The sequence below is a fragment of the Leptonychotes weddellii genome, chromosome 1, assembly GCF_054177405.1.
Source record: "Leptonychotes weddellii isolate Sample4059 chromosome 1, ASM5417740v2, whole genome shotgun sequence".
In the NCBI taxonomy this organism is placed as follows: domain Eukaryota; kingdom Metazoa; phylum Chordata; class Mammalia; order Carnivora; family Phocidae; genus Leptonychotes; species Leptonychotes weddellii.
In genome coordinates, this window is record NC_138369.1 from 141,221,258 (window position 1) to 141,249,029 (window position 27,772).

The 27,772-nt window shown below is 43.4% G+C and overlaps 1 protein-coding gene across 1 annotated transcript in view; it reads right to left on the bottom strand.

Annotated features, from left to right (window-relative positions):
• PLCXD2 (phosphatidylinositol specific phospholipase C X domain containing 2) overlaps window positions 1–27,772 on the bottom strand; it is a 57,906-nt gene that overhangs the window by 22,131 nt on the left and 8,003 nt on the right. Inside the window, exons 2-3 of the mRNA XM_081815643.1 lie at window positions 5,087–5,547; window positions 7–99 (exon numbers count right to left, since the gene is read on the bottom strand). Coding sequence (XP_081671769.1) covers window positions 7–99; window positions 5,087–5,547 — 554 coding nt within the window. The remainder of the gene's footprint in view (window positions 1–6; window positions 100–5,086; window positions 5,548–27,772) is intronic.

A 27,772-nucleotide genomic window follows, 5' to 3' on the forward strand; every position in this document is an offset into this window, starting at 1 on the left:
GCTCACACTTGTGGTGTTCGCCCAGGGTGCTGGGATCTTCTTTCCGGGCCACAGGAAGGGGTATTGCTTGTAGAAGGGACAGTGATAGAAAATAAGAACCTGAAACATTCAAAACAGAAAAAGGAGAACAATTGATGAATTAGCTGAATGTTAATTCCTTGGCTTTGCCCTGATTGCTAGGATTAAAGGCAAACAAGTATAAGCATGTAGAAATTCAAGAATTTTATGTATATGTATATTTAGAGAAATCAATAAGCAAAGATTTAAGCACTTGTGTATGTCTGAACATGAAAATTCTTTATTTTTATTGCGAACACCTCTGGAAGTATGGTAAAATCCTGAACCCCTTCTCAGACTGCATTTTAAATGAATGTATAAAATAAAATAGACAGGATTACAAAGGAAATCAATGAGACCAAAATATAGCTATCAATATATTATTAAATTTGTAATAAATTAGTGTACATGCTTCATAATAAATACATTAAATAAAAGTACTTTGTTGTAAGTCTAATAAATTCCATCATTTTGAGTTAATGATGAGTATAAATGGTATTTCAAATAACTGGAATGTGATACGGAAATACCTGTGATTTCTATGGTGACAAAGTCACAGGTAGGGCCGATACTGTGGGTATATGAATTTTCAGTTACAGGTGAGAGGGAATAAATATGTAGATTTTTCCCATCCAAATTCACAGACTGCTTCAATCCTACCCATGCCCCTCCCCCTGGGGCTCTGAGCCCCGGATGGAGAGCCTTGTGGCTCGCGCCGTCTGCAAGGTATGACTCCCATGCTCGGGAGACTGACGCTCCTGGGGTTGAGACCAACACCTTGCACTAATCTGGGAGTACCCTGAGTTTCAATCACGCGAGCCAAGCCACTGAACGAATAACCCTTTCTAGGAGGGGGTGGGAGGGCGCTACTCCAGGCAGGGCAGACTTCCAGAAGGCGATGGGTCTCCAGTGGGACCTCTGGGGGCTGGTGGTGATTTTGAAAATAATTAGCAAGCCATAGCCACAGCATTAATTAGTTTCTGACAGGCAGCCGAGGGACGAGGAGTTGCTATTTTGATCGTCCCAATTCAGGGCTCTGCTGCTTAGGTTTCTAGAAGTAGTATATTTTCCCTGCTGCCAAGCACCAGTAATCTCTTCCTGAAGGAATGTCCCGCGTGTTTACACTGCCTGGACTGCAATCCTCAGATAGCTGGCCCGAGAGCATAATGCCCCAGGCACCCGAGAAGCAGGGCTCTGAATGCGTGTCTGGTCTCCAGTGTGTTGCGCTCGTGACTAAGGTGCATGACTAACGCGCCGGAGCTCGGGCGCGTCAGGCTGGATGCACCCAACAGGTGAATAAGTTACCTTGTTTTTAGTGGTGTTGAGTAACGTCTCACTGACTGCTAAGGATGCCCGTGGTAAACACGTGTGTTAATGAGGTTAATCACAGGCTCAGAGTAAGCAGATTGTCGGGGGGATTGGGAGGATTCCCTGCCAGCGCGGTAATTGGCTAGCTGGGAGGCTGGGGTCTCCTGCCTCCGAAAGGGAGGCAAGCTGTCTTGTGGAACGGACGGTGGCAGAGGCGGGAGGCTGTGTGATCCTTCCCTGTCGGGGCTGGCTTTCAGAGCTGCCGGGCGCCCTGGGCAGTGGCAGTGCTGTTCTTTACTCTGCCTTAGAAGAGGTGCAAATAGGACGCGTTGTACAGAAGGGGCTCTAGGCCTTTCCTCAAGCGCCTGCGCAGTCTGACCATAAGGGTTCGAAGGAGAATTTCTGGTTACACGAGGATGTTGGCCCAGCAAACCAACTGTTATTCCACGGGATTCTAGGGGCAGTAACTCTTGCCCTAGGGCCTGTGTTTTGCATCTGCCTCCCTACCTCGCTCTGCTATATTTTTCTCTGAAATACTCTCCCCTCCAGCTCAGCAATTTATGTTCAGTTTCTCTCTGGAGACTCAGATTTGAAATCTACTTTCTTTTGAAAATTATTCCTCGATTGACCTCCTCTTATTCTGATGGGTCCTTTCCTGGAGGCTCCTGGACTATAGATTTGTGCTACGTGCTATTTTTCAATTGATGGCTTACAAACCCCTTTCTCCATAGAGTACATTTGAGGCAGTTTTATCTTGCAGTTGTGTATGGGTTGTTTTGTATTTTACGAGTGTTACGGACTCCCACCTTCTCATTAAGATTCGAAATACTGCCAAACCGTAGATTAGATCTTCTAATTCACTGTACCTCAAAACCCATAACTGCAATGTACACCTATCAGTGAGCTGTGATGTAATTGTTGAGTAAATGAAATTTGACTGAATGGTAGTACCCTTCTTGCTATGAAATTGTAGTGATAAAATACTCAGGGGGTTCCATGCAAGGCAGCTCATTACATAATGAATATTTAAAGTGTAACCACCAGGAGGGCCCTGCCCCCAGCAGGGGATAGATCACTGATGACTGTGAGGTCTCTGTTTAGCTTTTAAGAAGAGACAGGGCAGGGAAAACTTGGGGAAAGCCAGAAGAGCAAATGGATGACACTCCCCTTTTTCTGACAGGTCAGCACAGTGTCTTTCCTTCATAATTTTCAGAGTAGTTGTACTTGGAAGACACAGATTAGTCCTTACTTAAAAACAAGGATAGCTCATCACTCTGCTGCTAGAAATTCACTGTCCCCTCATCATTATTCCTGAAGACACCTGTTACTCCTGCAGACTTCCGAACAATTTGGTATGCACTATGGCAGTCCATTCAGGACACGATCTGTGTGCAAAATGATAAAACTGTATTTATAACAGATATCTGATTGTCAAACTTAGCTGTACTGAGATTTAACCTTACCTGAATCGCACATTCAAAAGCCCTCTTATAGATCTCCAGCCCTTTATTCTGTTCTGTGAAACCTCTGAGACCCTCTGATAATAACGGCTCACGAATAAGAAGGTGTTTTTATTAGCATAATCTATGCTCCTAGTTGTGAAAACCACCAAGATGAGGGGTCAGCCCTGGGATAGCATCAGAAGCTGTGGGAGCTCTATGGAGCCAAACAGCCTATGACTCAATCTTGGCTCTTGCCACTCACTAGGAATGTTCTCTCGGGTAAGTCGCTTAGTCTCTCCATGCCTCAGTTTACTCATCGGTAAAATGAGGATAATAACAAAACACCTATCTCATCGTGTTGTGGAGAGGATTAAATGTGCGAATCCAGGTACCTAACAGTGTAAAGGCTCAGTAAAGGTTAGCTGTTAAGGTGCCCTTGTTATTACTATTATCTCATATTGTAAGAGAGACACCACTGAGAAGAAAAAATCTCCAAATTAGACCTGTGAGTCTGAAAAGATATCAACCCAGGTTAGGGGCAGAGGTGTGATAAATATTTGGCAAAACATCATTTACAAAGTTTTAGTGAGGAAAAGCGGCTTAAATTTTAACAGATACTGACAGCTAACTGGTTAGCCTCTGTGGTGTCAAAGGCATTAGCCCTTTCAGAGGTGTGCGAAACCACCTGGGGTTTCCAGTTACTCCGGCCAAACCTGGGAGCCATCCCTGGAGCCTGTTTCTTTTGTGCCCTGAATCCCATCCATTGGAAAACCCCGTTGGCTCTAAGTTCTGATAGATCCCAAATCTGACCACTTTTCCCACTAGTGCTCCTCACTGGTTCCCCTCCTTTCCCTACCCTCCTCCCCCTGCTTTCTTCCTAGCAGCCAAGGAGATCCTATTACAGTGTAATTCAGGACACAGCACCCGGTACTCAGAACCCTCCCAGAACCTTCCTCCCTCAGAGTGAAAGCCTGAGTTCCCACCGCATCACCCATGACCTCTGACCTCCTCCCACCGCTCTTCTTACCAGCCCCATGGCCCCTGCTTCCCCTCAAACAGAACCAGGCACTGGCGGGTTCCTCTGCTGGGAAAGCTCTTCCCCTAACAGGCACACGATTAACTCCATTAACTCCTTCGAACGTCTACCCTCATCAACCTATTTAAAACTGAGACCAACCCTCCAACCCACAGAATGCTGGTTCTTCCTAACCACGCTTACCTTTCTGTTTTCATCGCTCATATCACCTTCTAGCATTTTATGTAATGTATTTATTATGGCAATTATCTATGATCTATTTCTTAGACCTGAATGAAAGCTCCATGAAGGCAAGGATCTTTGTTTTATTTACTAATTTATCCCAAGTGCTTGGACTGGTGCTTGGCACACACTTGGTGTTCAATGAATATTTGCAAGTGAATAATCTTTAATTAATTTTTAATTGAAAGCTCTTCCCCAAGTTTAAAAATAGCTGCCTCTTTAAGATGCTTTGGTTAATGTACCTTTGAGTAAGTGAGCAACTATGAATGAAAAAAGGGACTTTCTTTCTTCTTTTAAAGCGAGTCTAAATTGGACGCTGACCTTTCCTGAAGCTCTCCTCTCCCACAGTCTTTCATCCTGTGGGAGCAGAGCAGCATGTATCTGATGCCCACATTCCTTTTCTTGAGTATGTCCCTCAAGGCCTTGGTTTGGGGGCTCTTCTAAGCTTAGGGGACCTGGGAACGCTCTGCGGCCTGGATCCTCCTTCAATCTCTCAGGCCGGGCCCCCAAATCTGTTAAGATTTAAAATGTTAACACCTCTGAGATGAATCACTTACATGCTTTTGTCAGCCCCTGCAGGGATTATCTGACATTGAGCTCAAGGCAGGATGGGCCCGCCTATCCCTGAGGGGAATCCTGAGAAAGGATTCTATGGGAGATAAGAAAAAAAATGGCAATCACCAGCTGGTCCAATTTCACAAAGTTGCCTTGGGCTGGTTCTGGCCAGGCCACTCAAAGTCAATTCAGATGCTTCCAACAGGCTGCCCAATCAATTGTAACTATTTGGCAGGTGTTAATCCCAGTTCACCGGTGCCCAGGAACTGGTGTGCATATCCTAGAGTATGAAGCTATCCAAGAGCCCAGGACTCTGGGTGTGTCTGTTTAACACTCCAAATAATCTTTGCCTTCTAGCCTAGGAGCCCTGTGGTGAGCTGCCGTCCAGCGGCTGAGACAGAAAAGGTGGCAGAGTTCCGTTGTTGCCCTTGCCCTTGCCCTTGTAAGCGGGTCTGTCTCCTCTCACCTGGCACTTCTTCTCCCACAGGGCTCGCAGCGTCATGCTCTCCACACGGCAGGCAGAGCACAGCTTGTTTCCAAAAGCCTCCTGGATCCGGAGAACCAGGCGTTTGTGGTGGGCCTCATCCATGGCGTAGAAGTGGTTGAAATCCAGGAAGACAATCTCTTGGGGGTGTTGGGTGAGAAATGAGTCAATCTCCATCAGCCCGTCCCAGACCTTGATGCCAAAAAGTCCGTGAATGAAGTAGATCTCCTGGTCGGCATCCCCGGGTTTGGAAGACACGCGCAGGTCGAAGTAGCGGATGCCGGCTTCCAGTTGCTCCCTGAACGTCAGGTTCTGCGTCACAGACCACTTCTTCATGAGCTTCTTCACCAAGGAGATCCTGGCCAGGCGTTTGATGGCTGCGGTTTGGTCGGGCCCCACTGGGGACTTCTCATCTACCCAGTAGCTGAACGAATCATGGGAGCCTGTGCGAAGCAACAAATGTGGGGAAAGCAGGTGAGACCGGCGCTGGGAAGGATAAACCCGCTGATCAGGAAGCAGCAAACAATTAGCAAATACACACACAAAAATGTCAGCGAATTTTTGCAAAAGTTTTCAAGCTTGCTAGACTAGAAAGAAGTGCAAATAAAAGTAATGTGGTCTTATTAGCAGCTCGGTAAGCCTGGAATACAGCTCTAATTCTCACATATGACTAGTGTAAGGTGAATTAATAAATACCCTTTGGGAAAGCTCCTTAGAAACGGGTTTGGAAAGAGGAGCTTTAAAATATTCATACCACTTGATCTAGTGATTTCATTTCACGGAAAGCTCTTCTGAGGAAATACATTAATGGTGGGAAAACAAAGATGTTTGCTAAAGAATATTCATAAGAAGACAACCTGGAGGTTGCCTAAGTGTCTCTTATGGAAGAACACTTGATGCCACCATATCCGCTTTATTCATGCAGTCGAATTCTCAGACAGGCATTTACATTCTAGGAAAGGCAGAATTAAAAAAAAAAAAAAACTGCTATTTTGTATACTATTTTTTATGCTATCATACATACACTATTTTACTATCATGAAAACCTGAGTCAGTAGGAATGACTTCTTGACAAATCAGGTCATCATTTTTAAAAGCTCAACACAGCTTACACAGATGGCCTTCTTTCTGGACACATATCTTAATAAGCCAAATCTGCTCTTAAATGGGCAAATGTACGTTCCTTTCCTCCGCCTGCAAGAAAAGAGGGTAGTTATCCACCCAGACACTGAGATGATCTTATTGTTATAAAGTCTAAGAGACCACAAGAGACACAGTTCTAACTACGGTGAGAAAAACACTTCAGTAGTTACTCAAGGTGAAAATGATCTTTCACAAATATCTTTCACTGGTCATGGGTTTCTATGTAGTGCCACCCATTATCACGCGCTTAGCTCTGGAACTGACTCTGACACTGGGGATCCCGCATAAATCGAGGAGGAAACTGCCCTTCTTCTGACTCTACCAGCTTCATTTTTAACCATTACTGCCCATTTTAGAATCAAAATTTTTAATTCATACTAGCTGGCTATTATTATTCTTCTGACTCAATTTTAAATACATATTATTTCCATGTTCTTTAAAATAAATCAGTCTGGGATGGCTTTACTATCTTATCTTCTCAGAAATAAAGCAAAAGAAGAAAAAAAGAAGGCGACCAGCGATGTTTTATTTGTTTGTAGTCTCTAGAACATGGAGGATACTCAGTAACTATTAAGAAAAACCATATTTATTAATCCTTAGGCAAAGTCAATTCTACATGCGAGAAAATTGCTGCATATTTCAGGTAAAAAAAAAAATGCCATTACTAATAGAAATGTGGAGCAAATCCCCCTGGATTTTCCATATTGGTTGTCTCTGTTAATGAGACTCACAGGATACTTGCCTAATGCTCTGCTTCCTTTGGCTTGTACAGAAACGGGAAATCTTTTTACCTCCTCATTGAGAGATTTATAATGGTGAACGACCAGTTCTCTCTTCTTTTTAAATTATACTAGCAGCCCAGCTGTTCAGGATGGGAGTGTGTGATAAAGTGCGCCCAGGGCCCACGTTGAATTTAATTCTTCCCTGGGTCTCAGGGAATAGCCATTATCCAGGCATGGAGAAGAGACAATCCCCTCTGGTATTTTCTTGTTGGTGCTAAGCCTGGTCTCATCTCCGGAGGGAGATGTGCTAACAACCTCCCGAGCGCTTCTCCATGCCCCAGGGCTGTGCGGCAATGTAACAGCGATGGGGCCCCAGGGACCATTTCTGGATACACAGGGCAGGTGTGGTGCCCAGCCATCCCCCAGAAGAGGGAGGGTGTGCCCATTCCCTAGGAACACTCAGTCTCTGCCTCTTTGTTTCCTTTTCCGCTTCCTCTTTTCCTTTCTGATGTGCTGTGCCCAGGGCCACCACCTTGACAGGAAAGGACAGGGCAATGGAGCCGATTGTTTGCAGAATGTTTTACAGCATTGTCCTACCCAGGCCTACCTACAGCAGTCAAAGCCTACTTAACGTTACTCGTTAACCACTATCAGTATTTTTGCTTTCCTACTTTTTTTTTTTTCTGGGAAGCTTTTGCCTCCTACAGAGTGAGTGAAGTAACATTCAGGCCTGAGTGCCTGAGTGCATTTAACTTTCTTTTTCAAAACATGGGATAAAAATGCCCTCCCTTCTCCTGCACAAAGAATAATTACAAATTATGCAACCTGCTAATAGTACATATACAAAGAAAATCCTAATATTTTCCAGCCCAGTCATTGGCAAAACTTCTTCTCCCTAGAGTTGATGGAAGTTATTTTACTTTTTAAGACTGTCGATAGTGAGAGCTACCTCTCCCCTCTGCCCTGGGATGCATGCATTACAGTCACGCATTCCACCAGAGGAGGAGGGAAAACCTCTTAATTGGCCCTTGCCTTATTTCTGTGAGAATTTCTGCGTGGGAGTTAGGGAGGGCAGCTCCATGAGCTGCTCCCGCCGGTGAGTTTTATGATCAGGTTTGAAGAAGTTTGGGACCTCATCCTGCTGTGATTTCTGCCACGGAAATATTTTTGCTGCTTACTTATTTTTGCTTTACCACCTGGCAGTACCGATGTGTCTTCACTCACCCCTCTCTGTGGCTCCTTTATCTCTCAAGTAGATTTAACAGGTGCCCTTTAACTTAAGAACCAAACAAAACACTTTCCCTCACATGTCTTAGCCCTTCCAGCCACTGTGTCTTCGCTTTCTTCCTCACCCTCAAACTCTTCAAAGGTGGCGCAGCCCTGCTTTGTCTCTTATGCTCCATCCCTTCCTTCCCACCCGAGGCCGCCTCCTATCCTATGGCTCCTCTAGATCCTTATAACCTTTCAACTGACAACTCCTAATGGCTTAATTTTTCTTAGTTTCTCTGAGGGTTTGCTAAGTCAGCTTTTTTTCTGCAACCTTCCATCCCCTTGTGTTCTGTGATGCATACTTTTAGACATTCCTATCCTTCTGTTAACCTCTCCCCCTGTCTCCTTTGCTGGCTCCTCTTCTTCCTTGCCCCCAAATTTAAATATTTCCCAAGGATCTGTTCTCTATTTGCTTCCTTTTCCCCCTTCCAGAGATTTCATCCGCTCCCCAGGTTTACCATAGCACCTTCGTGTGGATGACACCAAAACGTTCACTTCAAGCTCAGACTCCTCTAAGTTCCAGATTTGTTTCCAACTTCCTGCTGAGGTCTCCCACCTTGATAACCTGCTCACACAGCAGATTACAGATTTTCAGAGTCCACCTACTCATGCTGTCCCTCTTACCCCACAAAGTGACTCTTCTGAATTTCTGCCAATAGTGCAGTGACTTGAACTTGAAACCTTGGATTCTACTTACATTCTGTCCCCCTTCCCCCCCACCCATACTCTTCATCCACCCAGTTACCAAAACTTTGCATTTGACTTTTGCAACATATATCAAACCTGTCTCTTCCTCTAACCTTCAGCTGACACCCCCCTTGTTCATATGTTCATTATTTGTCATATAATCAGGACCAAAAGGACCCTAATGTAATCCCTTTCACTCCAGCTTCTCTCCAATTTGTTCATATTCGAAAGCTAATCATTTCAAGATACAGTGCTAATTATGTCATTTTTTTCATCCTTCCTCCCTCCCAAATCAGGTTCCAATGCTGAGCACTGTTGTTCAGAACTCTTCAATATGGCCCCAGTGTGTTATTTTAGACTCATCTCTCACCAGGTCTCCACACAAAGCCTGGCATCTGTTGGTGTGCAGTACACATTGGTAGGCAGGCCTCCTCCGGGATTTTGCTCACTTCTTCAGCTGAACTTAACTTTCCATAAAATATTCTCTCACCCTAACCCTGTCTACAACTTCTCCCCAGCATTTACAACCCATATTGGGCAAGTTGCTTACCCTTCGTCTATTTCCTCATCTGTGAAATGGGCCTAATAGTGCCTCTTGTCACAAAAATAGTGTTCAAGGTGCTTAGAACAATGCTGACATGTAGGAAGTGCTGAACTATTGTTATTGTTATTATTAGCCATTCTCTGTGAGTTGGAAACTAGAAGGAGGAGGGGTCATTAATTGGGACTCCTGACCTTAAATATTTAGGGTCTGGAAGATTTTCTTTTCTTCACTTCAAGTACTGTCCCTCTTCATCTACTGGTTGACAGGGAGATGGTAGCTTAGCCTTTACTTTGTTGACAGTAGCTGCCACTCACTCTCTTGGCCACAGCCTAAGCTTTGTCATCACCCACTTGCAAAATCTTAAAATTCAATATCCTGATCACAACTTACTTTTCTTCTGCCTCATTGTAACTTGACTTCTATTTTCCCCCAGCCTGAGAGCCTAGCGTTGGCTCTACTTCTCCTTCAGCTATAACCAAGTTGTTAATTGCCACTTCCATCTGTGGAATTATTAATTAGAACTATTTGAAAGCTGTTAGGATCACGGTGGAGGAACATTTTCTGTCTATACAGGCAGATCATGTGCACAGTCCAAAATGGACATGGAAATATTAACATGATATTTTCTAACATACTTTTTGACTATCAACAAATGTTTTTCTTGTTTTCTCCAATATTTCTCATTTATAGAGTGGACTCAATAAGGTCTTAGGAACTAATAGACATCAAATATTAGATGACTGTTTTCGGACTCTGGGAAGGGAATTTTATTGTCATCTTAAGAACAGTCCATACAGAGCAGGAAGTATGGCCACACAAACTCTTCTTTCATGTTCTACACTCAGTGGATTGCTAGCATCCCTAATTTTAGCCCTACAAGGGTGAGGGCTTTTCCTCCAATTTTTGGAAGCTTATTTTTCTGCAATCCTTCCATTTTCACAATTACTACTCTTTCTCTTCCTCTTCCTTATATAGTCAACAGGCATTGCAAATGTTTCCTTTTCCTCTTTTTAGGTGTACAAACCCCTCGATAATATGTGAGAAAGCACTTTGTAATCTGAAGCAGTGATTCTTGATCTTGAGTGCACATCAGAATCCTCCTGGGGAGCTTTTAAAACCACCAGTGCCCAAGACCCCACCCAGACCTACAAGAGTCAGATTCTCTCTGGGGTGGGAGTTGAGACTGGAAGACTTGAAAAGCTCCCGGGTGATTCTCTTGGGCACCCAGGCTTGACACCTGGTGCCTAAATAGAAGATCATCCTTTCCCAACAAGCTCTCTGACTTCTGGCATCACCTACTCTGACAGATCTTCAAGTACGTTCAAATCTTCAAATAATAATCTGGTGGACTGCCTTTCCCATATCTTCACCATTCCTTTCATTCCAGGAATTCATGCTTCCTGCCTTTTGACCAACTGAATAACCATTGCTTGTTTGTGAAGAAGAAAAATATTGGGAGAACTTCCTTTCTTTATCATGCTTTCTAGTAAGTGATTAAATGAGGTTATTTAAGGTTAATAAGGGCCCTTGAGATATGGGCTGTGTTACAGAGGTCAGAATAAAGTCATTGTGGTAGCAAAATCATGAGGAAAGAGATTTGAACGGGAAGAGTCAGCAATATGTGTGCTCAATGTTTTTCCTCCTAGATAGCATTAGATTCCAAGATTATCGAAGAGACCAGGTACAAGAAAATGAGCTGGCCTTCTGAGGACCAGGGACAACCAGTTTGCTCTTTATCTGGAACAGCAGTTGCTACTTGATTCTTTCTGAGGTTTATTATTATGGGAACTAGGAGATCTCAAGTGAGCACACAGCAGTTTTTAGTTACAGTATTTTCATTACCTAGTTCTTGCAATTTGGAGGAGCCATTTTTTCCTGAACTCACTTAATTAAAAAGAATTTAAAGCAAGCTTCTTGGGAACATGGTCTCTAAATAAAACAGGAAATTCAAAACACACACCCTGGAATGAACATTTCATTAAAACACAGTGGCATTTCAGATTACATGGTGACACACTTTCAGCCACAGAGGGAAGACAGGAGTTACGTGAATAATAGGAGAAAGAGAAACTTCTTATCACATCTCTGGGTGGCATTGGGGAAGTGGGGATGGTGACCCCACGTCAAAAACTTCTGACCTCACATATTTAAGAAAATCTCTTTTCTCCACCCCCTACCCCCTCCTTAGATACTACTCTGCCTTTGGTGAGCCCTATCTGACTTGGAAGCCCACTAGCCCCCTCCAAGCTGGTTCACTGAAACCCACACTCCCACGCCGTGTTCACTCAAACACAATTCAGTGCCTCCTGTGCCCCTAGCCTATGCATTCTCAGTGGGGTGACACTGCCCCCAGGGGGACAGAAATTCGTTCTTGGGGGATGAAAAAATTCCTTCTCTTTTTATGTATAAAGCACAGATATATATATATATATATATACAGTACTTAAACAGATATACAGTATATCTGTGGTATTACAATATCATTGTGTGTGGAGGGAGGGAAAGAGGTGGACAGGATAGAAATGGCTAAAAAGACTCCTTAGTGATAAAAAACAAAATGCTGAGAAATATCACTCTAGACTGAACTCCCCAGTAGCAAATGGACATCTGACTTGTCTGGGCTGGACCTCTGGCCCTGCACCTCTTTTTTGTTTGTTTCAAGTTTTTATTTAAATTTTAGTTAATATATTGTGTAATATTAATTTCAGGTGTACAATATAGTGATTCAACGCTTACATGTAACACCCAGTGCTAATCACAAGGCCCTCCTAATCTCCATCACCCAGTTAACCCATCCCCCCACCTACCTGCACCTCTTTTTATCCTTAATCAGCATGTCTCTCAATGCCTCCAGCAACTGCTTCTCACCGGACACCCATTCGTAAGTTGCCCCAGTACTGGAAGGTTCTCTTCCCTGCTGCCAGAACACCAATGAGTTGGGAACCAACTCAATTCCCTCTTTTCCAGTTATCTTTTAAGGATTTTATTTATTTATTTGAGAGGGAGAGAGAGAGAGAAAGTGAGCACAAGAATGCAAGAGCAGGGGGAGGCAGAAGCAGACTCCCCACTGAGCAGGGAGCCTGACAAGAGTCTCGATCCCAGGACTACTGGGATCATGACCTGAGCCAAAGGCAGAGGCTTAACCGACTGACGCACCCAGGCTCCCCTCCAGGTATCTTTTAAATATTCCCACTAGGTATCTCCAGGGCCAACAAGTCATTTGTCTGCCTCCTCTGCCGCAAAGGACCGGACTTGACGTTTATCAGATGCCAATTTAGCAAGAAGAATGTTGAGTCCTGAGACCTAACTTAATGAATCACCAGAGCACTGAATGAGCTAAATGGAGAGCTCCCACAGTGGATGAGAGCACGGGCTCTGATGCCAGGCTGCCTAAGTTCATGATCCTGGCTCTACTGCTTACTAGCTATGTGACTGAAATGATGTGCCTCAGTTTCCTCCTTTGTAAAATGGGGATAACAGCAATACCAACATCAATTGTTTGTGGTTAAGGTGAAATGATGAACTCCGGTAAGCACTTGGAAGAGTCCCTGGCCAACAGAAGGAGTTCAAACATATCATCACTATTATTATTTCACTATTAAGGAATTTGTATCATCTTCCATTTGGATGATATTATCTGGTTTTTAAACAATGTTGTGAAACCTCATTAAAGATTTATATTCAGCGACCTGCTGTGGCAGTTGAATGGGAAAAATGAAATTAGCAGTTCCAATGGTTTATCTTAGGTTACCAACATCAAAGCCAACATCAAAAAGAGTAAGTTCAGATCACAGTATTTACAGTTTGTGTAAACTGACACTAAACATAAAATAATGAATTATCTCTAGTCAATAACTCAGGAATGTCAATAACTCAGGAGTAAATAAATACACTGACTATGTAATTTGAAAGTAGAAGAGAGAAAGTTCCAAGGGTATTCTTGAACTTTCTGTTTTTAACATCATAGAATTACACATCCTCAAGAGATTTCTATACAAAAACAGTTACAGAAAAACAAATCCAACCTCTTTCTAAAAACATGTTACCACATTTTTGGAGACCAAAAGCCTATAGTCCATTATTTGAAATGGAAAAAACAGCCATGCTTTCCCAACCCACCAGTGTTCACAAATATCACTAAAACACTCAAACACTTATATAACCATCCAACAAAAGAATCTTTCCATAATATAAGGTATTTTAAACACCAAATACTAGAATCAACAACACTTTCAGAAGCTTTTCTGCATTTTCTTACACATTTGAAAATATTGGTGCATAGCTCCCAGGGACATGAGCACGGCTGAGTTGATGTTAGTTTGCCTCTCTCAACACGCTTTATCACCTCCTATTTTTCAGGCCTCTTGGGTTCACCTATTTTATTCACAGGCTTTTCACTGTTTGAGAAGACGTTTTCACTCACTAACATGGGAAGTTGAGAGCACTTACACATAACTTAAGCCTGCTGGGAGAGCCACTGAGCTGTGGATACAAAATATTCTCCATCTTCTCTTCTGGATGTACTGCAACTTAAAGGTGTTTGATAGACCACATGGCTGAATTCACTATGATGAGATTTTTGACTAGTGAATTTCAGGTAAAACAAATTTATAAGTTGTTATGGCAAATGTTTAGATAGCGAGCCTTCATAGTAGGGATATTACAGGAGTGTTTGGAACTAATGTCTCTCCGTTACCAAAGCATTTTGTGCATGTTTGTGGGTATATGTTGACATTAAAACTGGCCCACCTGAGATGAAATCCAGAGAAAAATTCTTATTCAGGAGGGAAAAAAATGCCATGCTTCATTTACTTGGAAAAGTGTGTTTTAATAAAAGAATTGAAAAAAAGCCACCATTTCACAGGAAGTATGTTTACTAATATCAACAGAGAGCTTCAAATAGATAAAATAATTATTCTGCAAAATTTCTTATATTTATTTTTTTTTAAAGATTTTATTTATTTTTTGACAGAGAGAGAGACAGTGAGAGAGGGAACACAAGCAGGGGGAGTGGGAGAGGGAGAAGCAGGCTTCCCGCGGAGCAGGGAGCCCGATGTGGGGCTCGATCCCAGGACCCTGGGACCATGACCTGAGCCGATGGCAGACGCTTAACGACTGAGCCACCCAGGGGCCCCATCTGCAAAATTTCTTTTAAAGACAACTATTATTTTGAGCTCATTTTGTAAGGAGCCATCTAAACTCCATGTAAACTCCAGATTTTTATCAGGACTTAATCATATTATTTCTATCAACACCTAAGATAGTCTGGTTCATTGCAAGCTTGCTCTTAAAACATGTACTGAACGTGTGTGCATTGGCTAGGAGGAATAGTCAGAGTGTTCAATTAGGGCTTGCCTATTTTATCTCAGTTTGAACTTTGGGTCACATGATTTGTAATTTACATATTCTTTCCCTGATTATTAGAGGCCAGAGTAATGCAGGCAGCTTGCAAGAAAACAGATGCAGTCGTCTTGCCAGTTACCCACTGGAGCTGATGCTGCATAAAATGGCCTGGAATGTCAAATTTATTTTTCCAAATTAACGTAAAATACAGACACTAAAAAAATGCTCAGGGCAAGTTAAGAAGATCTCAGCTGCAATGAAGACTCTTCCCCATCTAAAAACAACAACAAAAGGATATTAAAGGTACCCAAACACAAAGGACCACAACCTTGCTTGCACTCTGTCTTAATAGAGCTAGGTCATTCATATGACCAGAAGGTTTCTAGGCAGGAGTATAGGCTCCGATAGATCCAAAAACGGTCAGTGCAAACAGCAGAAGAGAAGCAGTATCATGCTTTATAAAGAGAAAAGGTGTTAAGTGTTTACACCAATGAAAGAGATTAATTTTCTCACAACTCCTTAGAAGGAAAAGAAGAGAGAACAGATCCTAAATGCAACTGGGATCAGCAACTGGGATCAGAGGCCCAGCTGAACCATACCTCCTGATAACTGTCCGTCTGTCTGGGTTTTGGAGATGACAGCCTGGTGACTTGTTAAGCCATTTTAAAGGGTTGAATTTTTCTGAGAAAATAAGAGGATTTTATGCCTCGATTTACCTGGAGCCCAGACAACTCTGTCTTCATAGAATTTCTATTAAAAAAAAAAAATCTTCTGACAGTATTTCTTAGAAAATGAGCTAAAAATGAGGTTTAGGTCCTCAAACACATTATCTCACTCAAAGTGTTTACATTTTAGTGGACCTGCGATTTTTTAAGAAATTCAAAAATTTTTCAAATATACGAAATTGAAGGTACTCAAAAGCATTCCCACTCAAGATCATCTGATAAAAGACTTTGGGTATTTTTCTAAGGTTTGGGGAGACCACTGCTTAATTTCAGAAATGACTAAAAGCCTACACCTTGGTATGCCTATGGAACGTATCGGCAAGGCCACGTTTAGGAAGAAGGGCTCTTTAGGAACTACTCACTCCCTTAGCACCGGCGTCCACTCTCAGACTCAGGGTGACAAGGAATATGAGGGACACCTCTGGCCCTTCAGAGATCATTGGCTCAAGTGGACTCCAGATCCCCTACTGTTCAGCTCTGACTTTCCCTGGAGGCCACTTCCGCTCCTTCTCTGGCATCTTCCTGACTCATGACAGCCAGCTCTGCCAGGACCGTGGGCTTCCAGGGATAGCCGCACGGAGGGGCGCACCGGCAGAGTAGGAGCTAAAGGGACCCGTCCACGAGGGACAGTGGATAAACCCCATATTTGGTGCCAGCTGACACAGGTTTTCACCAGTGATTTCTTACAAAATATGCGAGATGGGAAAAAAAAAAAAAGCTCTTTTTAATGCACATAGGCCACTCTTTATCTTGAATATGAACATGTGATAAGAAAAAAGTCCTTTTTAACACACACTCTCTTCTAAGCAGAGTGAAGCCTGGTAACTGTGGTATCTTTTGTTTGCTAAGCACAGCTGAAATAGTCATCTTCGGCATTAATGGCTTTGGACACGCTTGAAGCAGTATTAAGCGGGGCTGGGGTGTGCAGGCTTGGAGGCAGAAGCTGGAGCGACCTGAAGTGCTCTGCGGAGGAAAGGGGCGGGGGCAGTGTCGAGAGGAAGGCTGGGAATCAGGGGGAAGGAAAGAGGGAATCACAGGGGCTGCAGGGCTTAGGAGAGACCCAGGGGAGGAAACAAACCTCACGTGGGGTTTTCAAAGGTGTGGTACAGTCTCATTTCTGCATTTCTCTCTACATCACAAATCAGTATGGTTCAAGTGACAGTGAAGGGGTGCCACGCTATTAACCTGTCCGAAGCAAAGCGCGTCTCCATCCAGCCCGGCTCATGGGCCCCATCACAGCAGGGCTGTCCCTGCTGGACTCTGGCTCCTGGCCTTGGGTCTCACCGGTGCCTGGGCCAGAGTCTGCGGGCAGGGGCACACCAGGCTGGGGAGTGGGGTGGTGCCACATAAAGTGGGGAGAAGGTGGAAAAGTATGAGGGGAGGCTTCTCTCTGATTGAGATGGACTTCAAAAACATCCCTTTATGGGGGCACCTGGGTGGTGCAGTTGGTTAAACGCTGGACTCGGTTTCAGCTCAGGTTGTGATCTCCGGGTTGTGATCTCAGGGTCGTGATCCTAGGATCGTGAAACCGAGCCCTGAGTCCGGCCTCGCGCAGAGTCTGCTTAAGTCTCCCTCTCCCTCTGCCCCTTCCCCCCCCCCATGCCGGCGCGCTCTCTCACTCTCTCTCTCTAAAATAAATAACTAAATAAATCTTTTACTTATGAAAAATCTTTTTCTTAGTATGCTGGAATTCAAACCCTACCACAGGGCTAGCAATAATAACCATCCTTAAGCAAGATATATAGACTTTAGGGCCACTCTAAGGAGAAAAACAACGTATAAAGAAAAGCACAACACAGAAAAGGAGACAAACACCAGGAACAGCGAGTTTCACAAACGCTACTGGAGGTAACTGGAGCAACCACACCATATATTGTTCAGTTAATCCACACAAATAGGAGACTTTCAAGTGTGAGGCAGGGAATATCTTTTCATTACTTGACTGAAGATTTATGACCACAGAGTCGAGCTGCAGCCTGACACTGCCCAGAATAGCACTGCAATTGTGTAGAGTGCAGCATTCCGCGGCCCCTGGGGCTGCACGCCGGGCGGAGCGGGCCGTTTCCCGCTGAGCGGGGGCTGCTGAGAGTGCCGGGGCGCTGCTGAGGCTCACGGGCTTCCATTCTGCTCCTCCACAGCCATAGGTGAGCTTGATGAACTTCCCATAAATAATAAATGCCTTGGCCTCATATGCCGCATTTGCCTTGTTTAAAGGCAACAGATTCTCAGAAAGGATGAGCGACCCCAGGGGCGAGGCTTGCAAACTCTGAGCAGCCTTTTATCTGTTTCTTGCAGCGCAATAATCTATGCAGACTTCCCCAGTGATAATGGCATCTAGGAAAAGTATTTAGAGAAGAGTCCAACCTAATCTTTCTTCTCCTTTTCCCCCCGGTGATGTAAGGACAAAAAGATCGAGGCACAGGTGATGAGTTCCTTCACCCCACCACCTTCCCCGCTCACATGCTATTAGACTGTTCCTCTCAATTCTCCAATAAGCTAGTAGAAGATACAGACAGAATTGCCGACTCTGCATTTCCACTAACATTTAAAGGTCAAGGTTCCTTGTATTGCACATAATGATACCTTGCTCCCACGTGTATGAAAAGGATGGCTGTGAGAATTACTCGGGGGAGGAGGGAACCTTTGCTCACTGGGGGCAAAAGGACTTGATTTACTGCAATTCTGCTCAACACTTATGCTGAGATAGCTTGTTTCATCAAATAAAGAGGCAAATTAAAATCAGAAGATGAATTCACCCAGCTATCGTTTCTCACCTCTGCTCTTATTGATTTTAATATGGTTACCCTCTCAATAAATAAAGACTTCTAAAAGAACTGGATCAATGACATAAATAAGATCTGGTTTTCAACTTTTTTTTTTTTTTGGTCAGAATAGAGACTTTTTTTTTGATTACTGGACTCTGGGTGCCAGGGACCAGGTGTTACCTCTGAAAGAAATTCCATCTGTGGGAAAGCCATTTGGCCTATCTCCATTTAAATTTCCCCATCTGAAGGAAGAATTTATTTTGGAGGAATCATATATTCAGTACATATTTCTTTAAAAATGATCTCTCCTTTCCCTCTGTTCCCCCACCCCCCAGCTCATGGGAACCTCTTTATCCAAGAGCTAAAAGCATCCCAAAGACATTCTGTTGACCTCCCCAGTATTTGCATTCCATTCCTTCATCATGAACTCGCAGGTGATCCCTGGTGAGGGCTCATGTCTGAAAATAACAACAACTTCAATCTTCTGAGTGTTTATCATGTATGCAATGTCCAGCTGGGCACTTTGCATATAAGATCTCTTTGGATCTCTGCCATGATCCTGCAGCAGTGATTACCTGCATTTTACAGATGAGGAACTGAGGTACAGACTGGTTTTGCAACTAGTTCAGGGTTACAAAGATCTCAAGTGGCCTGGGACAAAAATCCAGGTGTGTCAGACCAGAATCCACAAAAAACCACTCTACGGATATAGTTGCTTCTATATGTTTAATAATGAAACAAGTCAAATGCATTGTATATTTACTTCCTCAGATGTGGTGATCACAGGGTTTGTTTTTAGAGCTAAATGCCTGCCCTCATCCCAATGCAGGAACTTGATGGAGAGATTAAAGTAATTTTGTATTTTGTAAAGACATGAATAATTTCTATGTAGGGACACACGAGGGCACTCTAACCTTCTCTCAGTTGAGGAAACATTTTCTTTATAGTTCCTCAGCTCAGAGCCTTGAATCCCAGCGCCGGTTCTACTCTGATTAGATCGTAAATTCACACTGGAGGTCGGTTGCTCCATCTGCAAATTTAGGAAGGTGGGTGAAATGAGCCTTAGGATCTCTTCTACGTTAGGAATTGGATGAGTCCAACTTATTAACAGTTTGTGAAAGGAATTTATGACCCTTTATAATTATTCATCATTGTAAAGAAATAAGATACATTTCTTTCATATTTACCATACTTAAGCAGAAAATGTGCTTATAAATATTTGCAAAAAGCAAATCACTCTAAGACTGTAGGGTGGTCTTTTATTTATCTTTGGCTCATCTGAGAATTTTGTGAAATTGCTGGAGAAATTCTTGCCCTTCACACAGGTTCAAGTTCTCATTTTCTCAAGGCCACCTTATGGTTGGCTAGGGGTAGGTCTGCACGTTGATTGAATACACTCGCCAGTAGCTCACTTCTTGTTTAGCGTCTACATGACAGCTCCCTTCACTCCAAAGGCTGGTGTTTGATTGCTTTGTCTGACATTTTTATGAAATTTATTGGGGGGGCTTTGAAAAAAACACCATCATAGCCACCTCGCTCAGTTGAAATTTTTCACAGGGCAGGGTTATTTTAAGATTCATTTGACAAACTGCAGAATGGTCAAGATCCAGGGAAGCTCCTCACTCAGCTAGGTCCCTTCAGGAACAAGGATTTTTTTTTTTCCTCTTTCCTGTAAATGAAGGATGAAGCCAGGTACTCCCACAAAGGAAAGGGAAAGAGGAGGAGGGGAAAGCCAAGAAGTAACAGTCTAAATTACATGAAATGATAGGTTTAAAGGGAATTTGTACATTACGCACAGCAGGGAAAGTGAACGAAACACACCCCATTCTGAACCATTAGCGTCCTGACAAGCTTACACACCTGCTGAAAGCCTCTGCTGATCTTTTGGTATTAAGGTAGAAAGATCTTTTCTCCGCTGGATCCTCGCTGGGCGATTACTACACAGACCACTTAAACCACTGGGCTGCTTCTGTTCTGAGTCAATAAAAAGCCTCCTACATGTTTGGTCTTGAAAAAAAAAAATGTGACTTGTTCAGCTGGAACAGGTTACCGGGCAGTGTTTCAAACACAACCATCCTCATGGGTACTCAGGCATTACAGTTCTGGCATGGAAGCAAATGCCTCAGATGAAAAGAAAAGTACTCTTTATTACAACCAACAAAAGGAACTGAAGCACAGCCCAACACTGGTCAATTTCCAACTCTACAGATATCTTTTATTCAGTGCACTTAAATGAATTTGGCAAGACCAGTTTTTACAATCTAGTATTGTTACCAGGATTTTTGTTGCAATTTGCTTAACTTCTCTGTACTTCAGTTTCTTCATCTGTAAAATGGAGGTTATAGTACTTCTATCATTGGATTGCAAAGCTTAACCAGGCAGGTTTACGTAAATCAAGTAGAGCAGTATCAGCCACCTAGTAAATGCTTTATAAGTGTTATATAAGTAAGCTCTTCTTCTATTATTATATTTTATTTTTATTTTATAAAGCCTTGGGACACCTTATGAGAACTTTGCAATGCAATTATAAGATTTTGTCTTACCTTAGGCATCGTTACTTTCTCTATGTCCTACTTTCTCCTTAAATTAACTAGAAATATCTGCTCTTTATGCTTAAATTCTCTGTAGATATTTCAGGATTCCACATTTCTCTCTTTGGCTCCCTCCTTTTGTTGCACAAGGTTCTTATTCTGAACCAGACACTGACTATACAGAGGTGACCAAACACTGCTGTGTGTAGTCGGAAGACAGGTGAACAGTCCCAACGGCATACAATATGTCCCATAAGGGAGGCATGCACAGACATGGTACCGAGCTGTTTCTCGCAGGATGAGTTGTCTTGGGCCAAGTGAAGTGGGGACTGTTGGGAGGGAGGCTGTGACAGCAGAGGAAAGAGCATGTGCGAAGACTGGAGTCGTAAAGAGAGACAGCAGATTTTCTTTCAGGGTTTGGCTCCCTCCAGTCTACAAGATAAAGCGGGAAGTGCTCCGCACCACACTGAAAACCTCTCTCATCTGCCCTCCGTCCATCTGCCCAGTCCTTTTCCACTGCTTTCTCCTGTCACCTGTATCGGGAGCCATGAGGGCCCTTGCTTTCCCATCTCCGATTTCATCCATTTGGTTCCCTGTGTCTGAAATGCCCCTCCTCCCCATATCAAAATCCTATCCATCCTCGGACCAGCTCCCAGGTGTCTTCCAGGGCAGCTGTTCCTTAACCCCCATCCGCAAGTAATTGCTTCCTTTCCCAGGCCCCAAGCACAGTCTGCTTGTTTCTTTACTGTGTCATTCACCGCCTTCTGCTTTTATTTGCTTTATTTGAACCTCAGTATCTCTCCTACAAGATTACAAACTATATCTCGTTAAATTTTTAAAGATTTCCTATAGTATCTAATATGGTGCTAGATATGTATTTGGCCATCAAAAAGGACTGTTAATAACCATAGCTACATACCGAAAATTTATGCTTGTTTTGTGCTCAGCAATATTCTAAGCACAATGCATGTTTTATCTTATACAATTCTTAAACAACTTTGTTGTGTAGTAAAGAATTTAACCTTGCCCAAGGAGAGGTTAACCTCGACCAACCAGAGGGCTGGTCTTTTTCCTTGGCCCTGGGAGGTAATCTCTCAAACCCTTGCAATAGCTTGCCTGATAAGAGTATCTTTGTTCACCTGGGGACTTTGGGGCCACATCAGAGCGTCTAAGGATGAGATTTATGGTGATGGCTTTGAGTCATGTGGATAGACACTTGACCTTGGAGGGGCTGGGTACTGAGGTCAGCCATGTGGAGCCTCAGTGAGGACTCTGGATACCAAGGCTCAGATGCGCTTCCCTGGTTAGCAGTATTTTGTGTGTACTGCCGCCCCTCAATACCGGGAGACTAGCACCGTCCACAAGCCCGGGAGACAGGACAGCTGCAAGCTTCACGTTTGGAACTCTCCTGGACTCCGCCTTGTGTACCTCTTCACTTGGCCAGTTTTAACCTGTAGCCTTTAGCCGTAATAAAAAGGAACTGTAGGGGCGCCTGGGTGGCTCAATTGGTTAAGCGACTGCCTTCGGCTCAGGTCATGATCCTGGAGTCCCGGGATCGAGTCCCGCATCGGGCTCCCTGCTCGGCAGGGAGTCTACTTCTCCCTCTGACCCTCCCCCCTCTCATGTGCTTGCTCTCTCTCATTCTCTCTCTCTCAAATAAATAAATAAAATCTTTAAAAAAATAAATAAATAAAAAAATAAAAAATAAAAAATAAAAAGGAACTGTGAGTATAACAGCTTTCAGTGACTTCTGTCACTCCTTCCAGCAAATTATCTAGCAAAATTAAGGCTGATCTTGAGGACCCCAAAACTGGCAGTTGGTGTCAAGAGTAAGGGCAAGTATATAGACCGTGTTTCCTCTAACCTTGTGCTCGTGAAGCAGGTGCTGTCATTATTTCCACTTTACAGAGCAGAAAACTAAGGGACAGAGAGTTAAACTGTTTATTGAAGGTCACGTGATGAGTAATTAGGATCTGATCCTCGGTATGCTAAAACAGAACCCGTACTCTGAACTACTTCTCTATACTGTTTCTCCTGTGTATAAACATTAAAAATCGAGATACGGTAAAGCGTATTAAGAACAGACATAAAAATGAACATGCATCTTTAAATGATGGAAATGTTTAAGGCAGTTTTTGTAGAAAACATCTTGTGTTACAGATCAGGTATTTCATCTCTATGAATATTACAATAAATGGGATTTGAACAGACTGTCATTTTGCATGATAAAATAGGTCTGTGGCGCCTGAGCTGAGAACATACCCATTTGCAAAGTTACATATAAGAAGTGGGTCTTGGGGCACCTGGGTGGCTCAGTCGTTAAGCGTCTGCCTTCGGCTCAGGTCATGATCCCAGGGTCTTGGGATCGAGCCCCGCATCGGGCTCCCTGCTCGGCTGGAAGCCTGCTTCTCCCTCTCTCTCTCCCCCTGCTTGTGTTCTCTCTCTCTCTGTGTCTCTGTCAAATAAATAAAATCTTTAAAAAAAGAAGTGGGCCTTATGGTTATTGGATATAGCGAAAGATTTGCTTAAAAGAAGACAGAAACAGAAAACCCTCACACTCGTTGGGAACAAACTCATTGCCCCTTGCCTTCTTGTTTTCATTACCTGTATGTGACCCAGGTCACAAATCATCTGCCTGTGAGCTCACCTGACTCCACCAAGTAGATGTAAATACTTTTCCCTTTGTGCATCCACTGCCTCTTGAACTTGATGAACCTGGGACACCTTGAGGCAATTATCTCCGTATCTGTCACGGATACCTGACTGTGAGTATCCCTACAGTTCCTAAGTTTCTGGCATATCGTAGGCACTGAATACATGCATCTAGAATAAATGCAAGCATGATTGCTTGAATAAACAGATGTTTAGAGAGTTGCCTAGGGCAGGTAAGCCAAGGTCCTCTGATCCTTTCCCAAACTTCTCTTTGGTCCATCCATCTTCTTAAAACAGGCAGAGTTCACTGTCTGCACCTCCTCACCCCCAGCACCTGTATCCCCCAGTTCCATTTATCTCCATCTATCCTGCTAGCTTGAGTTATTTGGTTCAACGAAGAGGAATATGTCAGGAAACACACAGGACAAAAATAAGCCAGAAAGGATGACGAAAGGAGCAGCTATAATAAAACATCACATCGAACAATTTAAAAGGATAAGTCCTAAAGAGTAGATTTCCTGCAACTCATTCCTGTGTAAATTATTTTCTAATAACATCTCCTTGGGGGTCTCCCATTTCACACACCTGAATTAGGTCCTTGGGAAAAATGCAGCATTTGTAGGGAATGTGACTCCATGCTGACAAATGCAGAAAAGGCTGAGGCATCTTTAGGATCTACAGAATCTAGCCAACACAAGTCCCAGGCTCGAGATCTGGGGACCATTTAGCTGATTCCCAAACCAAAGAATAACGTCTTTAAACCCTGTCAGCCCAAAGGGATAAACTTCATCTATCCGACTGGATTATTTTCCATAGGGCGTGTGGGAGAGTATTAATAACAATGGTCAAACTGCCCACAAAATCTGAGAGGGCCACGTGGTCCATTTAATTTTTAATCAAGTGCCTACTGATTTGGAATTACTCACAATAGAACAAAGCCACTGGGTGAGGCAGAACCCTGGAAAGCAGAGGATGCTGATCAACTTATCTTTATGGGCTGAGAAGCCAAGAGGTATCCCACTGTCTGAGGACTGACATTAGCCTGGGAAGCCAGAGAGCTACTACTCCTGGTCTACTCCCCAACTGGCTGGATGAGCTAGACAGCTGGAGTAAATCCGAGCTTTTCATGGTGCTTTTCAGACCCGGAATGTTGTCAGATGAGGTATTTATATGTAAAACAAATACAAGCAGAGCTTCTCTGGTTCAAGGTCTGCCCCAACAGTCCCCACTTCTGGCCATGAGGAGGAGTCCTGAGGGGCATCAAGCCTCACCCAGGCTCTTGCAGGGCACCATGAGAATTCCACTGCCCCAGATATTCTCCGAATTGGCCCCAACATCCTAGGATTTATGTGAGTCAGAGGGGTTTCAATTCCATGTCTGGGAGGCATTTTAAAGCCCTCTACAGATGGATGGGCATCTATTTTCTTTTGAAAGACTTTCTCTTCCTCAAATGTCCGGGAGACTCTGATCCCCATCCCAAAGTAAGAGACTGTATAGGTAATTCATTAATAAGAAATTCTTTCTCTGTTTTGCTCATTATCATTCTGCTTTGTCTCTGAACAGATGGCATCATTTTTGGTAAAGTAACACCTCACAAAGGGCACTTGGTCATCCCCTGATAAGCTTTCTCAGTTCCAAAAGAATCACATTCTCTTTAGCAACTTTTCAGTTTTGAACACAAAAATAAGAATAATACAAAGGTTTAGGGGAAAACAGGAAAATGTTTAGGGTAGAAGAAAAACTTATACTACATTAAATATTCTACTACAAAATTCTCCTGCTTTTATTTAGCCTTTTGGTGTACCCCAGGATGTGAGTGCGTGAAATATATGGTATTTGATGGCGTGGTAACGTTACTAAATGTTTCCATTTCACAGCTGGTTTGTGCTATAGTGCACAGAGCTAACCTCAACTCCCACCCCCAAGCTGCCAATATAGTTGAAGAAATCATTAAACAAGACATGAGAGAATTCATGCAGAACAAGCCAACACTAGATGAGCTTCTGAGGGTCACTTATCTGGGACTAGAAGTTTTGGGCAGAGTTCCTGAACAAAGCAAAAGTTTAACTGAAATCTAAAAAATATATATATAAAAAGAATAAAGACACTGATTTCAAACTCAAATCTTCTTATATTGGATATAATAGTAGCTGTGGGTGAGGGTCAGGGGTTGGGCAAATTGTGAAAAGTAAATCTGAAATGATTTCCACTGAGCGCTGTCTAGGCCCTTCTCCCAATTCTGATAAGTCCCACAGGTCCCTCAAACTTGGCGTGCCCCAAACTCAGCACATCTGCTTCCCTCTGCCACCCCTAACCTGCTTCTTCTCCTGTATCCCTATTTTCACCCTCAAGTCCTGTCGATACTTCCTCCAATACATCTCCTGTGTCTTCCCTTTTCCTTTGTCCACACTGTCACTCTCCTTCTCAGGTCAGCATCTCCTCCCACTGGGATGGCCTCATCAACAACCTAACTGCTCCAGTTGGCTCCAGTACTCCCAATTCCAATATACTTCGTGGACTGCAGCCAGTCCCAAACTGGTGTTTCCAAACACAGGGCTGACCTTGTCATTCACCTGCTTAACGTCCTTCCCACCACCATTGAGGTAAAGCTAAATGACTCTAACATGGCTTGTTAGACCTCCCTGTACCTTGCCCCTCCCCTCCTGAAAACCTACAGTACAACTACCGTGAACTATTTTGGTTAAGTGGGCCATTTTCTCTCTTCTCTTTCTTTTTCTCTCCACATTTTTTCCTCTCCTAGAACACTCTCATCCTCAGGGCTAATTCCTATGCATCCTTCCCAGCGCAGTCTATTCATCACTTCCTCCAGGAGGCTTCCCTGGACTCCCAAGTCTTGTTAAAGATGCTCATGCCATATACTTCTTCCAGTAGTAACTTCTGCCTCCCCAATCATTCTAATAGTATAGTAGAGTGTTATAACTACTTGTTTTGTTTTGTTTTTAAAGAGCAGTTACTCATCACATACAATATAACTACTTGATTAAATGTCCATTTCTCTGGAGAGCCTGGGTGACTCAGGTCATGATCTTGAAGCCCTGGGATCGGCCCCGTATTGGGCTCCCTGCTCAGTGGGGAGTCTGCTTGTCCCTCTGCCCCTCCCCCCACTTGTGCTCACATGCTCTCTCACTCTCAAATAAATAAATAAAATCTTAAGGAAAAAAGTCCATTTCTCCAACTAGATTGTAAGCTCTTTGAAGGCAGGAACTGTGTGTAATGATCATCACTGTGTCTAGGAGAGTGCCTGACATATGAGAGGAAATCAATACATATGTATTAAATAGAAATGAAAGAAAGAGTAAGTTTCTCATATTACCCCTCAGCATTCCTAATAACTGATGTGCCATTTTGTTTCTCTTCACCCTTATGTAGTTATTTGGGGGCTTTTCACCCATTGCTGACCAAGTCTTTCAGTGGCTGCTGTTTGCCCTGGGATAATGTTTAAAGTTTAATCTTAGCATGGCACGTAAGACTCTTTAGCCTACTTTGCCAGTCTCATCTCTGTTTAAATGAAATCTACGTTCTGACCATACCAGACTGGTTGGCTTTTCTCAAGGTCACCCTAATCTCTCACTCCTCGCTCCTCCTGGGTACCTCTGCATTGTGATAACCTTCCCTCTACCTTTAACACCTATTTACTATTTGCTCTTTATGATTCAACCCAAGGCTCCTCTTGAAAGCTCAATCTACCAGGCTTCCCGCCTCCTCCCAGTAATGGAATTGGGAATTGGCTTTCTGAGTGTTACAGTATCCTATGCATTCTTCTCCACAGTGTTTGAATTTTAGCTTCTCTTTTAAGACCATAACTTCATGAAGAGCAGGGAGAAGACTCTTTCCTCCATGCTCACCTCATCTAACACAGTACCCGGCACAAAAATGTTCAACAAACATCCTTTGAATACCCAACTTTCCTTTAAATGAATACATTTTTTAAATCTAGGCAGTGAAAACCAAAAGAAGCAAAAGGGTGAAGAGCTTTGAAGATCCATATGGGCACCTCTTGCCACGACAGTGACCTGAACTCAAAGTTCAGGAAGGAGGGATGCTGTCTTCACCTTTATCTCTTTGACATTTTTTCACCTGGTTTCAATTATACTTTATAAGAATATTGCTTTCAGCATAGAAGCCTTCAAATCATACATGTTCATAAAATATTCATCTCAGTCGGACAGTGTCTAGGAATCGTTCAGTTCCACCGTTACGCAGACTGCTGCGCACTCTGACACATTAGCAGTACAGGGTACAGATGCCTCCTGGTTCTTCCTTTGA